At 35.7% G+C, this 19,404-nt stretch overlaps 1 protein-coding gene across 1 annotated transcript; it reads left to right on the top strand.

Annotated features, from left to right (window-relative positions):
• Nucleotides 1-12,900: 12,900 nt before the first annotated feature.
• On the top strand, nucleotides 12,901-18,321 carry LOC141684426 (importin subunit alpha-like). The gene is made up of 11 exons (XM_074489410.1): nucleotides 12,901-13,229; nucleotides 14,125-14,221; nucleotides 14,308-14,399; nucleotides 14,505-14,636; nucleotides 14,855-15,040; nucleotides 15,337-15,500; nucleotides 15,602-15,680; nucleotides 16,139-16,267; nucleotides 16,537-16,664; nucleotides 16,772-17,164; nucleotides 18,111-18,321. Exons 1-10 carry the CDS (start codon nucleotides 13,026-13,028, stop codon nucleotides 17,160-17,162), a joined length of 1,602 nt encoding a protein of 533 aa, XP_074345511.1. The 5' UTR covers nucleotides 12,901-13,025; the 3' UTR covers nucleotides 17,163-17,164; nucleotides 18,111-18,321.
• The last annotated feature ends 1,083 nt before the right edge of the window (nucleotides 18,322-19,404 follow it).

Here is a 19,404-nt window from a genome sequence, read left to right as displayed (position 1 = left end):
ATTTCTATCTTTCGGGTTAAGAAAGGGGTTATGAAGGAAAAATGTGGGGCCTTCAAGGAACAGGGCTCATAGTAGGGTGAAAGCCGACATTCTTCACAAATCATTAAAGGATCAGAACAGATCTTTCAGAAAGGAAAGCGATAATATTTTCATTATATGGAATCAATTATATGATCAACAGATAAAAATCAGGGTTCACGAGCTTTAAGCTTCACAATATCACAATCAACTTTTTTCACAACAATATAAACCATTTTTCATTTTCAAAGAATCAATTACTGAATAGAAAGTTTCCATTCCTTTTTAAATAATCAATATAGGACCCTTGATTGGATCACTTTAACTTTCATTTCATTATAATACGGGTGATCAGCCCGTACCGACCTCCATCCGGTCTTTAAGGTACCAATCGGCATAATTTCAGCCTTAAACTGGACTAGCCCCGCTAGCCTCTTACCATGACTGGACTAGTCCCACTAGCCTCTTACGTCCAATCCAATCCATCAGGAATTCATTTGGAAAACCTTAAGTTGGAAAAATAGTAGGTTTTCTAAATTCATTTTATCATTACCAAGAATATGAAATCATTCAGACTCTTTCAAGTCAAAACTCATTCTTAGATTCAATTTCAAGAAATCAAAGTGAAGGAAACGAATCAAGGATAATCAAGATGAAATTTCTAGGTGTTTTGAATCAATGATAGCAAGGTACTTAAGTTAAAAGAATCAGACTATTCCAAGGATCAACAGGGAATATGGTGATCAAAGAATATGGCATCATTACAAGGGGTTTGTAAGGGTATTTATAGGGTTTATAACAGTTCATGGCATAACAAATAATTGGAACAGAAAAGATAGGTTACCAAAAGGTTAAATCAATAAGCTTATCAATAACAGTTTTACAAGATCAAAGACAGGGTATCTTAAATTAATAACAAGGGTTCATTATTTTAACAGTTCAATACTCTACATGGTATGAACAATATTCTCTCTATCACAAGTAATTAGAGTTACTTGCCTGAATTCGCTTTCCTGTTTCACGAAGGTTGAACTACTGCCACCTAGTATACTTTTCCCTTTCCTAGCCTCAATGCCCTCACGTTCCGAATCTACAATCAAAACCAAAACCTCAATTAGTTTCTCAACTCTCGTTCCCGGAACGATCACTCAATACAATAGCTCGACTATACTCCTGACTCGAACTATACGAGTATAGCTTATATACACACATGCACATAGCACATAACATATTCTTTTCTTATAGCCTTTATATCTCCATATATAAATACTCGATCATCAACTTATACTCGCTAAATCATGACTATTCCACAAATCAAACATTTATAACTCAAACGAGTACACGATTTCATTCATAGCTAATTACTTACGACCATAGCTTAACAATCAACTTAATTTCCTTCCCTTTTTATCCTTAATTCGAACCAAAACCACAATCAAACAAACAAATCCAAAGATTTTCACATATAAACACTCAATCATTCTATCAATTACCAAAAATCAAATCTTGACCTTTATTTCCCATGGCCTATTCGGCCTTAACACTTATCACAATCAAGAATCAAACATGCAAAACCCTTATTTGACATGCATCAACTATATCGTCCCGAACTAGTTTAATTTCATTCTTACAACTCATTTAAACTCATAATTCAAACGTAATCATGGATGATCACTCAATTTAACACTTAATTCAACTTAATCGAGTAGAAACATTCGAAATTTCCAAGAATCACAACATGCATGCATCAATTTGGACTTCTAACCATAACTTATTCTCATTACTCTACCAATTATAAAAATAATTATCAATAAGTCATTCACATCAACAAAATCAACATGATCTTCCAAAAATATTAAGGGCCATTCGGCCTCTTCAAAGAATTCCCACATGCAAACTCAATTTCAAACCCTTGCATCTTAATCACGCTAATCTTTTAATCATTATGCTAGATTAACATTCATATCCAACAAAAATCAACTTATTAACTATTTGAACTACAAAACCATTCGGCCCTTTATCAAAATACCACATACAAACACAAATATTCGATTTAAAGATACTAGAGCTCAGTTTTTAACATCATTGCTCACCACCGGTTCACCGGAGTTCATCACCAGTGGCGGTGGCATTACGGTGGTGCCCCCATTCGGGGTTTTCCAACCTTCAACCACCAATTTCTCAAGTAATTACACACATGCAAGCACACATCTTCACTTTAAATCATTCAAGAACCAAAACCCTTTTGTTTTCATGAAAATTGAATTTAAAACCACCAAATTCAACTTTGGTTTTTCTCAAAAACTTGAAGATAGTGACATGCATGTACATATATGGGTAGATAACACAAAATCTCACACAATCATGGTTCTATAACCGAAAAAGGATGAAGAACAAGTGCGAGATTGAAGAGAGAGTGTACCGAGAGAGAGAGAGAGAGAGAGAGAGAGAGAGAGAGAGAGAGAGAGAGAGAGAATTCCCGAGAGGGAGAAGAAAATGAAAGAAAAGAAAGAAAAGAGAGAAGCTCGGGGTAAAAAGAAAGAAAAGAGGAGGTGGGTGAGGTTATATACTACCAAGGGAGGGGTAGTATGGTAATTAGGTTATCTCATTTCTGATTCACTTTTTATACTTAAAAGAAAACGAATTTGATCTACAAATATCTCTCTCGAAAGAGATGAATTTGATTCGAATGATAATTTTAAAACGTAAATTTTGAAATTAGCTTTCCAACCATTACTCATAATAAGATTTTGAGCGTACGGTTGATTTTATATGATTTTTACAAGTCTGTGCTGATAATAACATTTTATCACATAAAAATTAATTTAAAATGCAACGATCACTAAATAAATCCGTTCATCATTTTTAGAAAGTCTACAGGATTATTTTGAAGATATCAGAACAAATCTCATGCCTTTATCTTACTCAGATAATTTTATAAACATGTGCGAAGGTTAAATAAACCTTTATTTAAATCAGATAATTCCCTTAAATCCATAAAATATCAACAGATCACGTAATCATGCATACAAATAAACAAGCACACATACGAACACATCACAACTCATGTCTGATCAAAGAAATTGTTCTTCTTTAATATTATTCCTTTTTACGCGTACCGGGTCACGTTAAACCTGACGGCCCGACGATCAGCGTTTCAATTACGCTTCTCAATATCTTTATCGACCGACACGTCATTAGGACGTAACACTCTACTCAAGCATTTCATTACACATAATATCACATTATTCACATTTTAAATACCTTAATCCCTTTTTAGGACGGGTTCCGTTCTACTTGACGGCCCAACAACACAGCTTAACTCCTAAGCTGACTCTTTAAATTGGAACGCTTCTATTTACGCTCCTAGATTCTAATATACAATAAAGACAAATAAATCATCACTTAATCACATATTTTATAATCACATCACATAAATCATATTTTATTGAATTAATCACGTCGCAAACTTCTCAGTCGCCACAAAAAAAACATCAACTCACAGTGACATATTGGAAGATCCTCATGTCTTGTCTCAACTGTTAGTGACTAAGTTACACAAGAAAGGGAACTATCCAAACTCAGAGGTTGCTTTCCTAACAGACCACATGATAGATGCCTTTGCCACTATCAATGCTCAATATGAAGAAGAAGAATAAGCTGAAAATGCACCTGAAGCTGAAGATGAACCTCAAGCTGAAAATGACCCACAGGATAACATTGATCATGAACCTGAAGAAAATGTGAATGCAGAAGCAGATCAACCTGATCCTGAGCATGGTGATCAAACAGAGGCTGAAGTTGGAAAAGAACAAGAAGCTAAACCTGAAGATTCTCCACAACCACAACCTGAAGTTGCTAGTCCACCACATCAAGCTGCTGAGTCTACTCATTCTAATACATCCGTCTATAGACCAATCTTCTCAGGTATGGGTACTTCTGCTATGAGTCATACTTTTGAAGCATGCTCTGATTTCATTAGCATAGATCAATTACACCTTGATTCTCAACACACACACACCTACTTGTTGAACAAGTAGATAGGCTAGGGATTGAATTTGGCATGCCACAAATTCATAACCACCCTCTAGAGCCCAACCAAACACCGTCAACTCTCCTAGCTCAAACCCTGGAGTATAAGGACCCCATGCAAATAGAGGGAGAAACTGCACTCGATGCAGTAAATAAGGAAGGTACTTTGAGAGAACCCGCAGCTCTGTCTCCTATGAAGCAAAGTAGTGAACATCCTGAGACAACTGTAAACCTCCAGGTATCTTCTCAAAAGGATTCTCTGGCTAAAAAGGCAACTACACAGTTACTAGATCTATCTTCTCAACAAGGTAGATCTATTGAAATTTGCTCGTCATCCACGGCATCCTGTAACGAGTCAAACACCTTATCCAATATCCAAGCTCTTGAAGCTTTAAATTAGTCGATTAGAAGAGTACTATTTGGTAAGGAAGTATTGATGGAAACAGGGGATTCAACCATTTTACGGTTAGAATATCATGTTCAAGGTCCTTCAATGGATTAACTGCCTTCACAGATGTTAGGAGAGAGTGCTGTAATCGCTGCCAAACCTAGCACAACACTTACCTCCCCAGGACTAATAAACCTGGATGTATTTGTGGATAGTGGATCCGACGTAGGCGCGGATCGGCAACTCATTGGCGATGAACCAGATTTAACTGGTGAGCCTGAGGGGAATGTATCTTCACAGATACAAGGGGAAGCTGGGGATCAGATGTCAAATATGAAGGCCCCAGTGCTCCCCCCCAGAGATTCTAACTCTGGATGAGTCATCTCCTGATGATAGGTAACTTGTCTTAGACAAGGATAGGGATTTGCGAACTCCAATTGTACCACTGCTGACCTCCTTAAGGATGGCTCAAGTGTCTTCTGCAGGTATACTTGGAACTCGGAGCTTTGAGCGGAGTGAACTTGTGAGAATGAGTGACACACATGACCCTAAACCGAGTGATAGAGTGATGAGCGATACACTGCGAGAAGCCTGTGAAACACCTACCATCCAAACTACACCTATAGATCTATCAAACTATGTCATTAAAGATTATCTTAAAGAGCAGCTAGCTTTCAAAGACAGTTATCTCAAGGAACAGCTGGCTCTTAAAGATCAACACTTTCAGACATAACTATCTCTCAGAGATCATCATCAGATCGCCAGTCTTTCCGATCAACTTGAACATCAGCAAGCAACATTCACTAGTTTACGAGAATTCGTTGAGCGATCTCTCTCTCATACAGGAAAAGGAAAAGCAATTACCAACACTAAGCCCAAGATCCCAGTTAGCAAGCAAGCGCCGCTCCTGGTCTCATCTGAAGCAACTCTTGCCAGTACTGGGCCAATGACCTCAGTCAGTAAGCAACTGCCTATTTCTCTTGAGATCCCTGTTTCAACCTTACATGCTCAATCAACACCAGCTCTGAAGGATAACCCAACTGAGGGGGAGAAAAAGGTAGTAGAACAAGAAAAATAGATGTTGATGTTACTGTTAACCTATTTCAAGATGCCTTTCAGACTGCTGGTACTTATGATGAATTTGGAGATGAGATGGAGGAAGAACTAGAAGAGAGAATTGATGAAAGGGTGCTCCTTAAGGAAAGATTTTCAGAGGAGAGTGCGACATCTCTGGGGGGGAGCAATCAGGACATCTGAGCCAAATCCTTACAACTCAGAGAAATCTACTATCTCAGATATATTCTCCAAAATCCCTATTCTCTGAAGATGAACTAGAAGAAGGTGAAATAGATGAAAGTTATGTTCTGATGGGGTGTGAGCCAAGATTCGAGAAAGTGGCTACAGAAGAAAGAAAGATTATCTCTGAGGATGAAGAGTTTGAAGATGAAGATGCTTTCTCAGATTACTGTCTGTTCTATGGACTTCCAGAGAAAATAAATCGCTCTTATGTAGAGATTCAAGAAGAAATAGAAAGATCAAAAGCAGGAATTCAAAGAGCCATTCAAAGAAGGAGGAACAGAGAAGAGAGAGAAGCATATCTCCGAGCTAACAGGAAAGGAAGCAAATGGGAAGATATAAGGAAGAAAATGGACAAACCAGAAATATATCACTATTCAGACCCTGGTAACTCTAATCTGCTGAGAACTGTGGAACATTACAGAAAAGAACATGATAACATCCATGAGTTCTATGATCAATTCAACAAAATAATTACTGGAACTACTGTGAACATTCTGAAGAATGGATGGAGAATCACTATCAATCACAGAGATGGTCTACAGATGAAGGTGTCTACCAGTGTACTGAAAAAGTTGAACATTGTTGAACTATTTTTCCTAGCATCAAAAATCCCATGGCTGAAATCGAATGAGAACGAATACTTCAGAGACAAACTTTGGAGAATGTGATGGATGTATCTCCTCAAGCATTTATGTATCCATTTGTGATCAAAGTATTTGCAGATGGTAGGATGCAAAACATCACCATGTCTGACTAACACATAAGAACCATTCGTTATCTACAACTTACTTTCCTGGAAAGTCAACTCAGGAGCAAAAGAGCTAAACTAGTAGCTCCAAATGTTAAGAGATTTGAAGCAGACCTCAGAGTTGCTGAAGTTTTATATGCTTATAGGCTCAATGATAAGATGATCAGAGACACAGAGAAGGATATGAAGAAGGTTACGAGAGTGTATCATGAGATGGTGTTCATCAATGGGGAAGCAGAGATTAATCTTCTGAAAGACAATGAACCCGTAATCAGCACTGACAGTGAAGGGGAGTTAGTCTTTATAATCAATAAAAGCAAGATCAGAATCAAAGACTTTAGGACAAGTGAATCAGACTCAATACAACAAGCCTTGATGGATGTCAAACTATCCACATGCAAAGAAGACAAGGTTGCTTTGATTCCTATCATAAAGGTACTTGATGAAGTGATGGAGGAAGAATCAATCAATAACACCAAGAGAGTATGAACAGTCTTCGTAATGTCCAAAAAATCATCTCTATTGTTTGATCTTGTTCCTAAATGCACCAAAGTCAAATACCTTGAGATAATGCTTCATGAACTGAATAATCCACCTCCAGTCAATGCACTTGAGATAGAAGCTCGTGATTGTGTGCAAGCTAGATTGAATGAGCTGAAGAGTCTCCTCCAAAACCTTCAGTTCCTAAGAAGAAAGCCTCTAAGAGAAAATCCGATCAGCCTCAAGAAGAAGAAGGAAGCAGGAAGCAGAAGAAGACAAAGACAAAGAAGACATAGAGTATAAGTTCAGGCTAGAGGAACACTTCTTTGTAATTTGTATCTTAAGAAATCTGGAAATGAATATGTAATCCAGAATGTATTTAATATTTGTATATGTTTTATAGTTAGTACTTTTTCTTATTATCAGTTGAGTTATCCTTAGGGATTTGCTTGTCTAACTCTAACAATCAAATAGGGGGAGATTATAAAGCATAATGTAATGTAACATGTAATCGAGGATTTATAACTCAGCATGAAAACAAAAACAGATAAACAATATTAAACTGTGAAGCACAGGATCCTTTCAAACGAAGACAGGATAAACACAAAGAACCAAATTATGTGATTAATTCATTAAGCCCTTTAACAAATCATGGGAAGAAGTTCATTGTTATGTTCAAGCAGCCATGAAGAATAAGACATCAAAGGGCTTTAGATATCAGTTACATGTATTGATTTCAAATGTTAACAAATCAAGGGTTCAGTGAAAGAACCAATGGATAAACATCAATTTGTATCAACTCATGAACACAAGACAAATTGAATTAGGATCCTCACAATGCTAGCTGTTTGTGAACCAGACTAGTGCACCAAACATCAGCATTCAAGAAAGTAATTTGATTCAATTAACAGAAGAAAAATGATTGATACATTGAAGAATGGTTTGACACAGAGCCAAAATATTCTAAGTCATGACAGCTCTCTCTACCTGTCCCCACAGAAGCTGTAACCACAGAGAAATTACTCTAAGGCAACTCTGTCGCCATAGAGTTGTCGCCACAGAAGGTGTAACCACATAGAAATTACTCTAAGGCAACTCTGTCGCCACAGAGTTGTCGCCACAGAAGCTGTAACCACAGAATTGTTCAAGGCAACTCTGTCGCCATAGAGTTGTTGCCATAGAGCTTGTCGCCACAGAGCTTGTCGCCACAGAGCTTGTCACCACAGAGGAAGCACAGGGGAAAGCTTGTCGCCACAGAGCTATCGCCATAGATGAGTTATTCACAGAATTGCATGCAGCAAAATTAATGAATTGTGTGGACAATAATTGGCCACCTGTCTATTGAATTTTGAAAGACTACAAAGCAGCAATTGAATGTAATTCATTTAGTTAGTTATCTTCCTCAGCAAACACATAAAGTTTACGAGAGCTCCATTAAAGCTTCACATTTATTATCCTTGTAAACATATTGTTATGCTGCTGAATTTATTGTAGCTAATCAATACTTTGATTAGATTGTAGCAACCTCAAGGTTTATATTAATAAAATAATATATTCCTCAAATTGTTTTGTGTTGTTTTTGATTATGCACTTTTAACGAAGAACTTGAAACGAATCGCAAAAGATTGTAGGTATCGTATTCAACCCCCCTTCTACGATACTTTGGGACTAACACAGACTTTAAGTGTTACAAGTACAAAATACAAATTTAGATAACAATACAAATTACTTAGGATTGACAAATTTTCTTAGTCTTGTTGAAGTACATGCATATCTTTTACAATAGAATTTATCAGGAATACCCGATAAATCAATAGGCTAGGGGAAATGATACGTGGTCCAATCAATGGTTGTGGTACCACCAGAACTAGAACCAGTCTCAACAGTCTTATCGATTTCGTTAACCATCTTGCTAATAATAATATAACACAAATAATCTCTTCAAGATTGTTGGTAATATCTAACACTACGCGTAATAATGGGAAAGTTATATAATTAGGATTAACAAGAACATGCAAATAACCAAGTAACGAAACAAAACACGTAGGAAGAAACAACAATATATGATCAATAATTGAATTAACAAAGAGAGAATAGAACACTGGGCTCTAACAAAAGCTTTATTAAATCTGAAAGTACTATCAATAGCTGAGGCGCCTAGCCTTCGAGAAGCCTAGACTATTTTTGAATATATATTGCCCCACTTACGTTGTATTAGGTTGCAACAATATCACTTCCAGGATACAACAGTACAGAGCAATGCATCCACAATCACGTAATGCTCAACAATAACATGTACCTTAGTTCACCCAGAAAATATATTCTATAATCTCTATGTTATGGAGGAGAGAAAAGGAGAGAAAAAGAAGCAGCTAGGGTTTCACAAATCTGTGTCTTCAGTATATACTCTTCCAAATGTTTAGTTATGTATATAATACGAAATAAAATGTGATTGAAGATATTCATTAATTAAAATAAATATTCTGACTTAATATGCATTCAATAGAATATATCTCAAAATCTGAAATGGAACGGTCAACCCATCAGTATTTACCACAATAAATCCTGATCCCGCCCATCAGTATTTACCACAACAAATCCTGACCAGGCGTCAGTATTTATCAACCTCAGCAAATCCTGACCAGGCGTCAGGATTTATCAGCTTCAAAAAATCCTAATCAGTATTTATTCCAGCAAATCAGAGTTTGTAATTTCTAATCAGCAAATAATGATATTCCCTGTTACACAGATTCAATATTCATATTAAAACAATATAATAAGTCAGTAAATATTTTAATTAAACAAGCAGTAAAATTTCTCGCATACGCGAGACGCCGAGACGTTCTCCCAAATTGCCCTTCGACCCGAGTCGAGTCAAGTCGAGTCGAGGCGTGGCGAGGCGGCGATGTCGCGTGTGTGAGCGTGCGCGTGAGGCACACAATAATATTAGGCACACCCACATGCCTTAGTAATTGTATACTACTCTTGCACATGGTACTATATAAAGCACCCCACCCTTCTTTACCTTATTAATTTGGGATAAACCCACACAACCCATTTTAAGCTACTAACTTCACCTCACTTTCTATATGGATTACACTAAGAAAATGACTTAGATCCGAACATGAAAGTTTAAGTCCTCATATCAAGGATCATCCTCCAACAATTAGTTTATGGAAATTACATCAAGAACATGTCTAAAAAAAACCTCAAACTTTCCATTTTCTAATAGACTCTAACTGGAGCAGCCCATAATTAGTCCTAGAAGACAGCCTATGAATTTTACATCAGAATCCAATTTATTTTGGGAAAAGCATTAAAACTCTTTATTAAATTAGGTTTTATATACTGTATATAGAAAACCATAATATGTTATATTATATAATAGTTAGAGAGCCGTACTTTTAAGAGAAAATGGGAAGAAGCAATTTGAGAGCGAGGTTGGAAGAAGGAGAGAATGGATTCGTCCTAATTCTAAAGGAACTTTTCAAGTTGTATTCTTTGTACTTCAATTTCTACACTCATGGTTTGCAATCTAAATTTATATATTTTTTATATAATCATGAGTAGTTAAACCTTTAATACAAGATTTGGGAAGTATCCTCTGATTTGTTGTGTTGTTTAGTTGTATTGTGATTTCTTGTGATTGTTAATTTTTTATTGAGGTCTTAACACAATTAAGGGAGTCGCGAAGCTTTAATTTTATCTATAGGAATCATAACGAATTGGGAGAGGAGTTGTAATTCTAGTACATGATATGATAGACATAATTGAAGTATTAAATCGGGAGATTGACATGCGAATTGTAAGACTAAAAATCCGTGGTTCCTAATAGTTTATAATTGTACTTTGTATGACCATGGGAGTGGCGTTCAAGGGATGATTATAGGCATTATAATCTACCTTGGGAAAGGATTTTATAAATATTAGAAGGATTGTTTTTAACAAAACAAGATACACAAATTATACATTCATGATAGCCATTGAAGAACCTTTATTCTTGGATTATTTTCTCTCACACTTGTTATATAATTTTTATTTGTTTATTAGATTAATTAGTAGATAATCATACACCGCCAAATTATTTCTCACACTTCTGAACTATAAGAGATAAAATACTTGAAATTGGTGTTGATATAAGTCATTTCCTAAAAATAAACTTCTAAAAATATACTACAACAAGCACATCCAAAATAACTATAAATAACAATTGACTTAGCACATATCCTTGATGAAGGCCTACCTTGAATGGATAAAATAATGAGTATCCCCTATTGGTTATCGAACACATGTCTATACCTTCGAATATATATCCTTTATCATCCGTACATACATTTGCTACACCCCTCTAGCGGCTAAATATCTCCAAATAACCTCACGGGGTACACTATCATAAGCCTTTTCAAGATCTATAAAACCATATGAATATCTCTACTACGCTCTTGATATTTTTCCATAAGAAAACGAATGTGATGAATTGCCTCAATTTTTGATCTACCAGGCATGAAACCAAATTGATTCACTAAAATGTTAGCGACCCTCCGAAACCTAGACTCAATAATACGCTCCCATAGCTTTATTGTATGACTAAGTAATTTAATACCACAGTAGATACTACAACTTTGAGTATCACCTTTATTTTTATATAGAGGTACTACCACACTCAATCGACATTCATTTGGCGTCTTAGCTGTCTAAAGTATAATATTAAAAATAATTGTCAACCACCGTATACCAGAGTCTGTCAAACAATGCCACACCTCAATCAGAATGTCATCTAGACGTACTGATTTGCCCTTACCCATCTGACACATGGTTGTTTTCACTTTTTCTTGAATAATATCTTGACTACCATCTTCAACCTCTACAATTGCAGTGTCCTCGTGATCCAAAATAATGTTCCTCCCCTAAAAGCGTCAGCGTTAAATAAATCACAAAAATATCGACCCCACCTCGCTTTAATATCCGCGTCATGTAGTAAAATATGACCATCCTCGTCTTTAATATATCGCATCGAACGAAGATCCTGACGTCGCCTATTACATGTTTTTGCAATTTTAAAAACTTCATTCACTCCCTCTTTGATATTGAGGAGTTAATACATATCCTGATACACCTTAGCTTTTGCTTCTGCAACTGCCTTTTTAGCCCTTTTTTTTGCAGTCTTAAACAGTTCTTTCATTTTAAGCTTGTCCGCTCCCTCGGGACATGACATTAACGTCATAAAAAGTTCATGTTTGAACCGCACAACGTCGTCATTCCACCATCAAGACTCTCTAGGGGCATTTACTTTAGATGATGTCACCTCAACGCCCGTTTTGCTACATTTCTAACAGAGTTTGACATCGAACTTCACATTTGCTTGACATCTCCCTCGTGCCTAAAACAACTTTAAAACAACTCTCAAAATTCTTCAGCTTTCAACCCTGACAAATTTTGCCAAAAATTCTTGGTGTAACAACCCTTGTACCATCTACCAATGTAACCCGAATAAATAGATCCAGAGCTAGTAGCATATGTTCACCCATATATGTGTACACAAAATGTCAATGAAGTGTTGTTGTAATAGTTGAGCACGTGTACTTTTTGCGAGAGGTCGAGTTTGACTTCTGACATGTGTGACATGTGTGTGCGTGAGTGATTAATTATAAAAAAATATGTACACAAAATTCATTCATAAGGGACGTATATAACGAAAAATCTTCTTGGTGTATTGAAGATTTTTCATTATATAAAATCTTAGGTCTCAGCGGATAACAAAATGTTAAAAGTTTCAACAATCAACACCGACAAATAGACGGTCCAACGGGCTCACCGTCACCACAAACCCCACAACCATAACCAAACAGCAAACCAGGCCCAACAATCCCTCTGTCTCGGGCCCAACTAAACACCCCCAACAGTTATCTCAAACTCACAAATAAAACAATTTAAAAACCCCACTACTTTTCCAGGTCACTTCCTCTTCTTCTCAAAGTTTCATCAAATAATCACAACAATTCAAAAACTCAAACCTATACATACAATCACTTGTATCTATAATTGATCTCGTAATCAATCATGTCGTTGAGACCTAATGCGAGAACCGAGGTTCGCCGGAGCAAGTACAAAGTCGCCGTCGACGCTGACGAAGGTCGGCGCCGGCGAGAAGATAATATGGTGGAGATCAGGAAAAATAAACGCGAAGAGAACTTGCTTAAGAAGCGACGTGAAGGCCTTCAAGCACAGCAATTTACTGCTTCTCCTGCTCAACTTGAACCGAAGGTCTATTTAATCATCAATTAACTCTTTCTGTTATTATTATGTGATTGTATGTCTGTTTGTTTGATGTTTGATGAATGATGAATTTCGCGTAATTTTGTTTATTCTAGTAGCAAAACTGCAGGTGTTGGTGTCGGAAAATTGTCGATAAATTAGTTAAGTGTTTGTCGAGAATAATTAAGTGTTTGTTGTATTTTGTTAGTCTCGAAAGTGAATTGTGCATGTTAGATTGAATTTGTGAATCGTTTTTGTTTATTTTATTGGATGTTGATTTTACGTAGGTTTGAAATATGGTGGTAGCAAAACTGTAGGTGTTATCGATGAATTGATTAAAGGTTTGTTGTGAATGATTAAGTGTTTGTTGTATTTTGTTAGTCTCTGAAAGTGAATTGTGCATGTCGGATTATATTTGTGAATCGTTTTGTTTATTTTATTGGATGTTAATTTTACGAAGGTTTGAAATATGATATTTGTATATTTGATAGTTTTGTTGAGAATGATTCAGTGTTGTTATTTTTTTGTTAGTTTTGGAACTGATTTAAGCATGATTGAGGGAAATGTTTTGTTTATTTTAACGGATATTGAGTTTACTTAGGTTTAAGAATGCTAAACGTTATTGGATACTTGTGTTATGTAGTGTGTATGGAAAATTGGTGATTGTAGACGCCGACGGTAATTGACAATCATACCATACCTGTAGAGAAAAATGATTGAGTGTATAGAATAGTTGGACTAGTTTGGTGATGTGTTTGTTGATAGTTATTTTATGTGTGGAAAATATGTGCTATGTGTTGACGTGCGAGGGAAGGAATGTTTTGACTGTTACTGTAGTTATGGAAGAATTAGTGTGATGTTTATTTTGGAGATAGTAGGTTCTGATTTATAGATTTGCTTGCAGTTGGAAACTCTTCCTGCGATGGTAACTGGTGTTTGGTCAGATGATGCGAATTCGCGACTTGAAGCTACTACGCAATTCCGGAAACTACTTTCAATAGGTTTAATTTCTTCTCTATTCTCGTCCATATTTGGTATATGTTTACAAATGTGTCTTTAATATTCACACATTATTGTTTTATTATAGAACGCAATCCTCCAATCCAGGAGGTTATTCTATCTGGTGTTGTTCCCCGTTTTATTCAGTTTCTAGCCGGAGATGAATTCCCACAACTACAGGTTTGAGTCTAAAGATTGAACTTTAAAAAAGTACGAATTCCCACAACTTTTCTTATGTGGTTTTTTGTTTTTCTATTTGGATATCCAATTCGGGGATTTCTTCAGTTTGAGGCTGCCTGGGCTCTCACGAATATTGCATCCGGCACATCCGAACATACTAAAGTCGTGATTGATTATGGTGCTATTTCCATTTTTGTTCGACTGCTTGCTTCATCAAGTGACGATGTCCGGGAGCAGGTATAGTTTGAAAGGCTTGTCAAAAGTTATGTAGCCTTTATACTTCAATAAGTTTTAAAAAGTTGATTACAGTAGCACTAACCATATATATATATATATATGTATGTATGTGTGTGTGTATGTGTGTGTGTCCGTGTGTGCTTGCATGGCTTACTGCTGTTATGTATAAACTTAGTTAAGATTACTTTTAAATTCCTTGCATGGTTCAAATTGGTCAGGCTGTCTGGGCACTCGGAAATGTGGCTGGTGACTCACCCAAATGTCGGGATCTTGTTCTTAGTAATGGAGCATTGATACCATTGCTAGCTCAGTTCAATGAAAATGCAAAGCTTTCTATGTTGAGGAATGCAACCTGGACTTTGTCAAATTTCTGTAGGGGCAAGCCCCAACCTCATTTTGAGCAGGTTAGCACGCGCTCTAACACACACGTACATAAATTATATAATTATATCATATTGTTAATCTAAGAAATAAAGGTTCGGTATTGAATCGTATGTTCTTAATGAGAATAAATATTACTTTTAATATATTATATGTAATTAAACAATTAGCATCTAGTAGATCCTCACCATCCTGTCATAGCTAATAGTTTATATCATCAGTATATTATTGTAATAATTGTTGGGGGGTTTTCATTTTTGATTAGTACATGCGCTTTTGCTACTTTTAATATATCTATCTTCTTTAAATTGTTGACCAGACTAAACCTGCCCTACCTGCTCTAGCTAGACTTATACATTCAAATGACGAAGAAGTCCTTACCGATGCATGTTGGGCACTATCATATCTTTCAGATGGTACTAATGATAAAATCCAAGCTGTCATTGATGCTGGTGTTTGCCCGCGACTGGTTGAGCTTTTATTGTGAGTAGGCGATTTGAATTTTTTTTGTTAACATTTTATAGCGGTTTTGTTTGTTTCTCAGATTGGTTTGGAAATGTTGACGTTTATTTTTCTGTTACCAGGCATCCGTCACCTTCTGTTCTCATTCCTGCCTTGCGAACAGTTGGTAATATTGTTACAGGAGATGATATGCAGACCCAGGTATTAGCACCATATAATGTTTGTGATAGCATGCAGCTTTATTTGCCTTTCATATCTTCATCTTCTTTCAGATGCAAGTATTGCCATTAATGCATGGTCATCATAGCTGAAATGCGTTGAATATATACATGGAAAGAGACGTGGCTTTGCTTTTTAGTTTTTAGGTTTTACATGATTATCATCATTTTTTTTTCTTTGTACTCTGAAAAAAGAGGTTATGGCAGTAGTATCTTACTTCTATTAAGGACAATCCCAAAACCTTAACACATTTAGATAATGTTACCTTTACTGGGGAGCATCATCTTAAAAGTACAAAAATTTATAATTATGAGACATAGAAAACAAATATAACTAAAGAAGGGTTGGGTTTTGCCTAATTTGTAATTTGAATTTATGTGGCACTTAATTTTGCATATTACTTGCATTTTTTTTAGTTTATTGTTTCAATACCATTTCAGGTTATCATACAATATCAAGCTCTTCTATGTCTTTTGAACTTGTTAACGAATAACCATAAGAAGAGTATCAAGAAGGAAGCTTGTTGGACCATTTCAAACATCACAGCCGGTAATAAGGAACAGATACAGGTGCGTGTTATATGGTTTTGTATTAAGAATATGAATTCACATTAATATGGCCCTGTCAGTTGCACATGTGTCATGTAACAAATTTTATGAAACACAGTTTTATTTGGCATTTATTTTTTTGTTTATAAATGTCTCCTAGCCAATTGTTTTTTTTTTAATTTCTTGGCTTAATTGGCATATATTCAGCAATTGGCTTTAATTGCCGGTTGTTTCATTTATTGTAAATTGTCATATCAATATTAATACAAAAATTTTCAACATGTACATAGGCTGTCATCGAGTCCGGTATAACTGCTCCTCTTATCCAATTGCTTGAGAATGCTGAATTTGAAATAAAGAAAGAGGCAGCATGGGCAGTGTCGAATGCTACATCTGGTGGAACAGATGAGCAAATCAAGTAAAATATCTTGCCAAAGATTTACTACTATACTCTCTTCCATATTGTCCTCTTACGTCATAATACTCGACACCTAACATAATAATTTATTGGTTTTTACTTGTTAGATTCTTGGTGAGCCAAGGGTGTATAAAGCCATTGTGCGATCTATTAGTTTGTCCTGATGCAAGAATTATCACTGTCTGCTTGGAAGGTCTTGAAAACATTTTAAAGGTTGGTGAAGCTGAGAAGAACTTTGGCATCACTGGTGAAGTGAATATATATGCGCATTTGATTGATGAAGCTGATGGCCTAGATAAGATTGAAAATCTTCAAAGTCATGACAACACTGAAATATATGAGAAATCAGTGAAGATTCTTGAAACATATTGGTTGGATGAAGATGAAGATGAAGATGAAGATGATGAGCAGTTAGCAATGGGCGAAGATCCGCAAGGTGGACTGGATTTTGCAGGAAATGCACCTGCTGTACCATCTGGTGGGTTCAGTTTCAGCTGAAGGTATGTACTTCCATTTGACTGTCATGTAATTTGCGAAGTTGAATGTTGTATCCATTAACTTGCTCACTCGATAGTGTGTTTGCGTTTATATCCATTTGTAGCAATCATTGGTGGCAGTGTAAAAAGATGTATATAATTGGTTTTCATACACAAGTACAACAGACTGTTGACCACTAATGGCCTAATGGGTATTGGGTATACTGAATCGTCAAGTAAAATTTCATTTTCAAAATCAGCTTGCACATACTACTGATTACATGCATAGCTTTGATCTTTGAATTCAACGCAACATCCACTTTCTCTTCGAAGTCTTTTTATTTAAAATTTCATTGCCGGTTGTCTTGATTTGGAATCGTCTTTTAGAAAACTGCGCATTAGGTTCAAAAATGTTGTTTTGGGGTTTTTAAACATCTCTATCAGTTTCAAAAGTGAAGTGAGGATTACTCCCTCTAGTGAGATGGGAAGTTCAACGTTTCTAGCAAAACGACTTTATTTTGGTTTTTTTGACGAGCCTAGTGCATCACATATGGCTAAAATGAACTGCTGACCCAAAAAAGCTTGGGCACGTAGGATTTAGACTCCATCAGATGCATTTTTTTCGATGGCATGGATTCAATTATATTGTTTTAGGATTTCCCTGTCATAAAAATGCAAATAATATTGCTGCTCCTGTAGTTCATTAAACATATTATTCCTATTATCCCTTGTACTCTCAAAGAATTACATGGTGTTTTAAACACTAATAAAGGAATGCTAAAAATATTCTAATGTGGCACAGTATACGGTATAATAATTACCAATGGTAACTTGTTTATGTTTGAATATAATTATTGTTTTAGATATGCATGCTTGTAATACTAAACCTATTCCTTTGAATTAGTGTCTGATGAGATGATAGTCGGGATTACTTGAAGTGTTAATGCTAGTGTGTTTTTATGGTTGTCAGGTATATCGTTCTTGTGGTGAAGCGAAGTCTATCAGTTTTGTCCGGTTAAACTATTATCTTTGCTAGTTGGGCCTGGAACTGTCCCCGTTATCAGTTTTTGTTATAAAACTTCATATGTTACTATAGAGGTATAGCAGTTTCTGCAATATGATGTTGACTTGGATGTCATCAGATTTCTATGAATTTAATTAATATCTTAAATGTTGCTATCTGTTGATCTGCTCCCCATGATTCTTTCGGAAGTTAATATTTCAAACAAAATTCAGCTTCAATAGTCTATAGTCTATCTAGAAACCCTTCCTCATGGAAATTGAGTTTTAAACATGTGCGTTCTTGAGTTGGCTCATTCTTTTGATCGGTCTGACCATCTGAGTTCATCACGACTTCTCTGTAAAATTCCATTTCTGGTAGACAGTTGCTGCTAGATTGGTGTAGAAAAACGGAGAATGCTTTTGTTTTTGTATTTATCCTGGTTTGATTTTTGAACTCAGGCATAGGATACCATGTGGCATTCTGTTAGGTCCCTGATGGAGAAGGGGTGGGATTTTCATAATTATGCTATTCTGAAATATTTACTGCAATTGTTTATGTATGCAGAGAAGAGACGCATGAGTGAAATGAAATAATAATGATTGAGGAAATTAGATAACATAGTTTTAAGTTTGTAATAAAGAAAGTGAAAAATTAAAGACTGCTATATGGCTTTTCTTCCCGTGAATTCTTGCAAGCGGTATTCTGTGTCCGCTATTGGCTGCCTGTTTATATCAAAATGATACCCACCCCCTCCGTCTTTTTAGTGTGACTTTTGTACATACTTCACGATGGTTCGACTATACTCCCTCTTCCTCTTTCTCGGTTCACTTGTTAACTCTGCTATTTACACGCACTTTTAGCGCATGTGAAACATACATTTTATTTTTAAAAATTCTTTTTCTGAATAAAAGTTTATATTCTAATTTTTATTCAGAAAAAAATTTTAAAAATAAAATGTGTAGATGTGTTTAACATACGCTTAAAAGTACGTGCAAAAAGTAAAGTGGACAAACAAATCCGGTGGGAGTAAGGTTTAATTTTGTTTTTGTGAATTAATATATTTGTTGTTTATATTTATTAAAAAATAAAATTTATAAATAATATTTTTAACTACCCACTCAAAACATATTGAAATGAACAAAATTCAAAATGTCATAAATAAATGGAGAACTCAAAGCATATTGAAATGAACAAAATTCAAAATGTCATAGATAAACGGAGAATATAACACAAAATTTGATATTTCCGTTATAAACTTGTA

This window comes from Apium graveolens, chromosome 9 (genome assembly GCF_009905375.1).
Source record: "Apium graveolens cultivar Ventura chromosome 9, ASM990537v1, whole genome shotgun sequence".
NCBI lineage: Eukaryota > Viridiplantae > Streptophyta > Magnoliopsida > Apiales > Apiaceae > Apium > Apium graveolens.
This window is presented reverse-complemented; position numbering and strand designations above follow the sequence as displayed.

Excerpts from the sequence above, each read along its gene's own strand:
- LOC141684426 (XM_074489410.1), top strand. The coding sequence starts at position 13,026 with ATGTCGTTGAGACCTAATGCGAGAACCGAGGTTCGCCGGAGCAAGTAC. Across the intron at positions 13,230-14,124 it reads CTGCTCAACTTGAACCGAAG|TTGGAAACTCTTCCTGCGAT; the intron begins GTCTATTTAATC and ends ATTTGCTTGCAG. Across the intron at positions 16,665-16,771 it reads GGAACAGATGAGCAAATCAA|ATTCTTGGTGAGCCAAGGGT; the intron begins GTAAAATATCTT and ends TTTACTTGTTAG.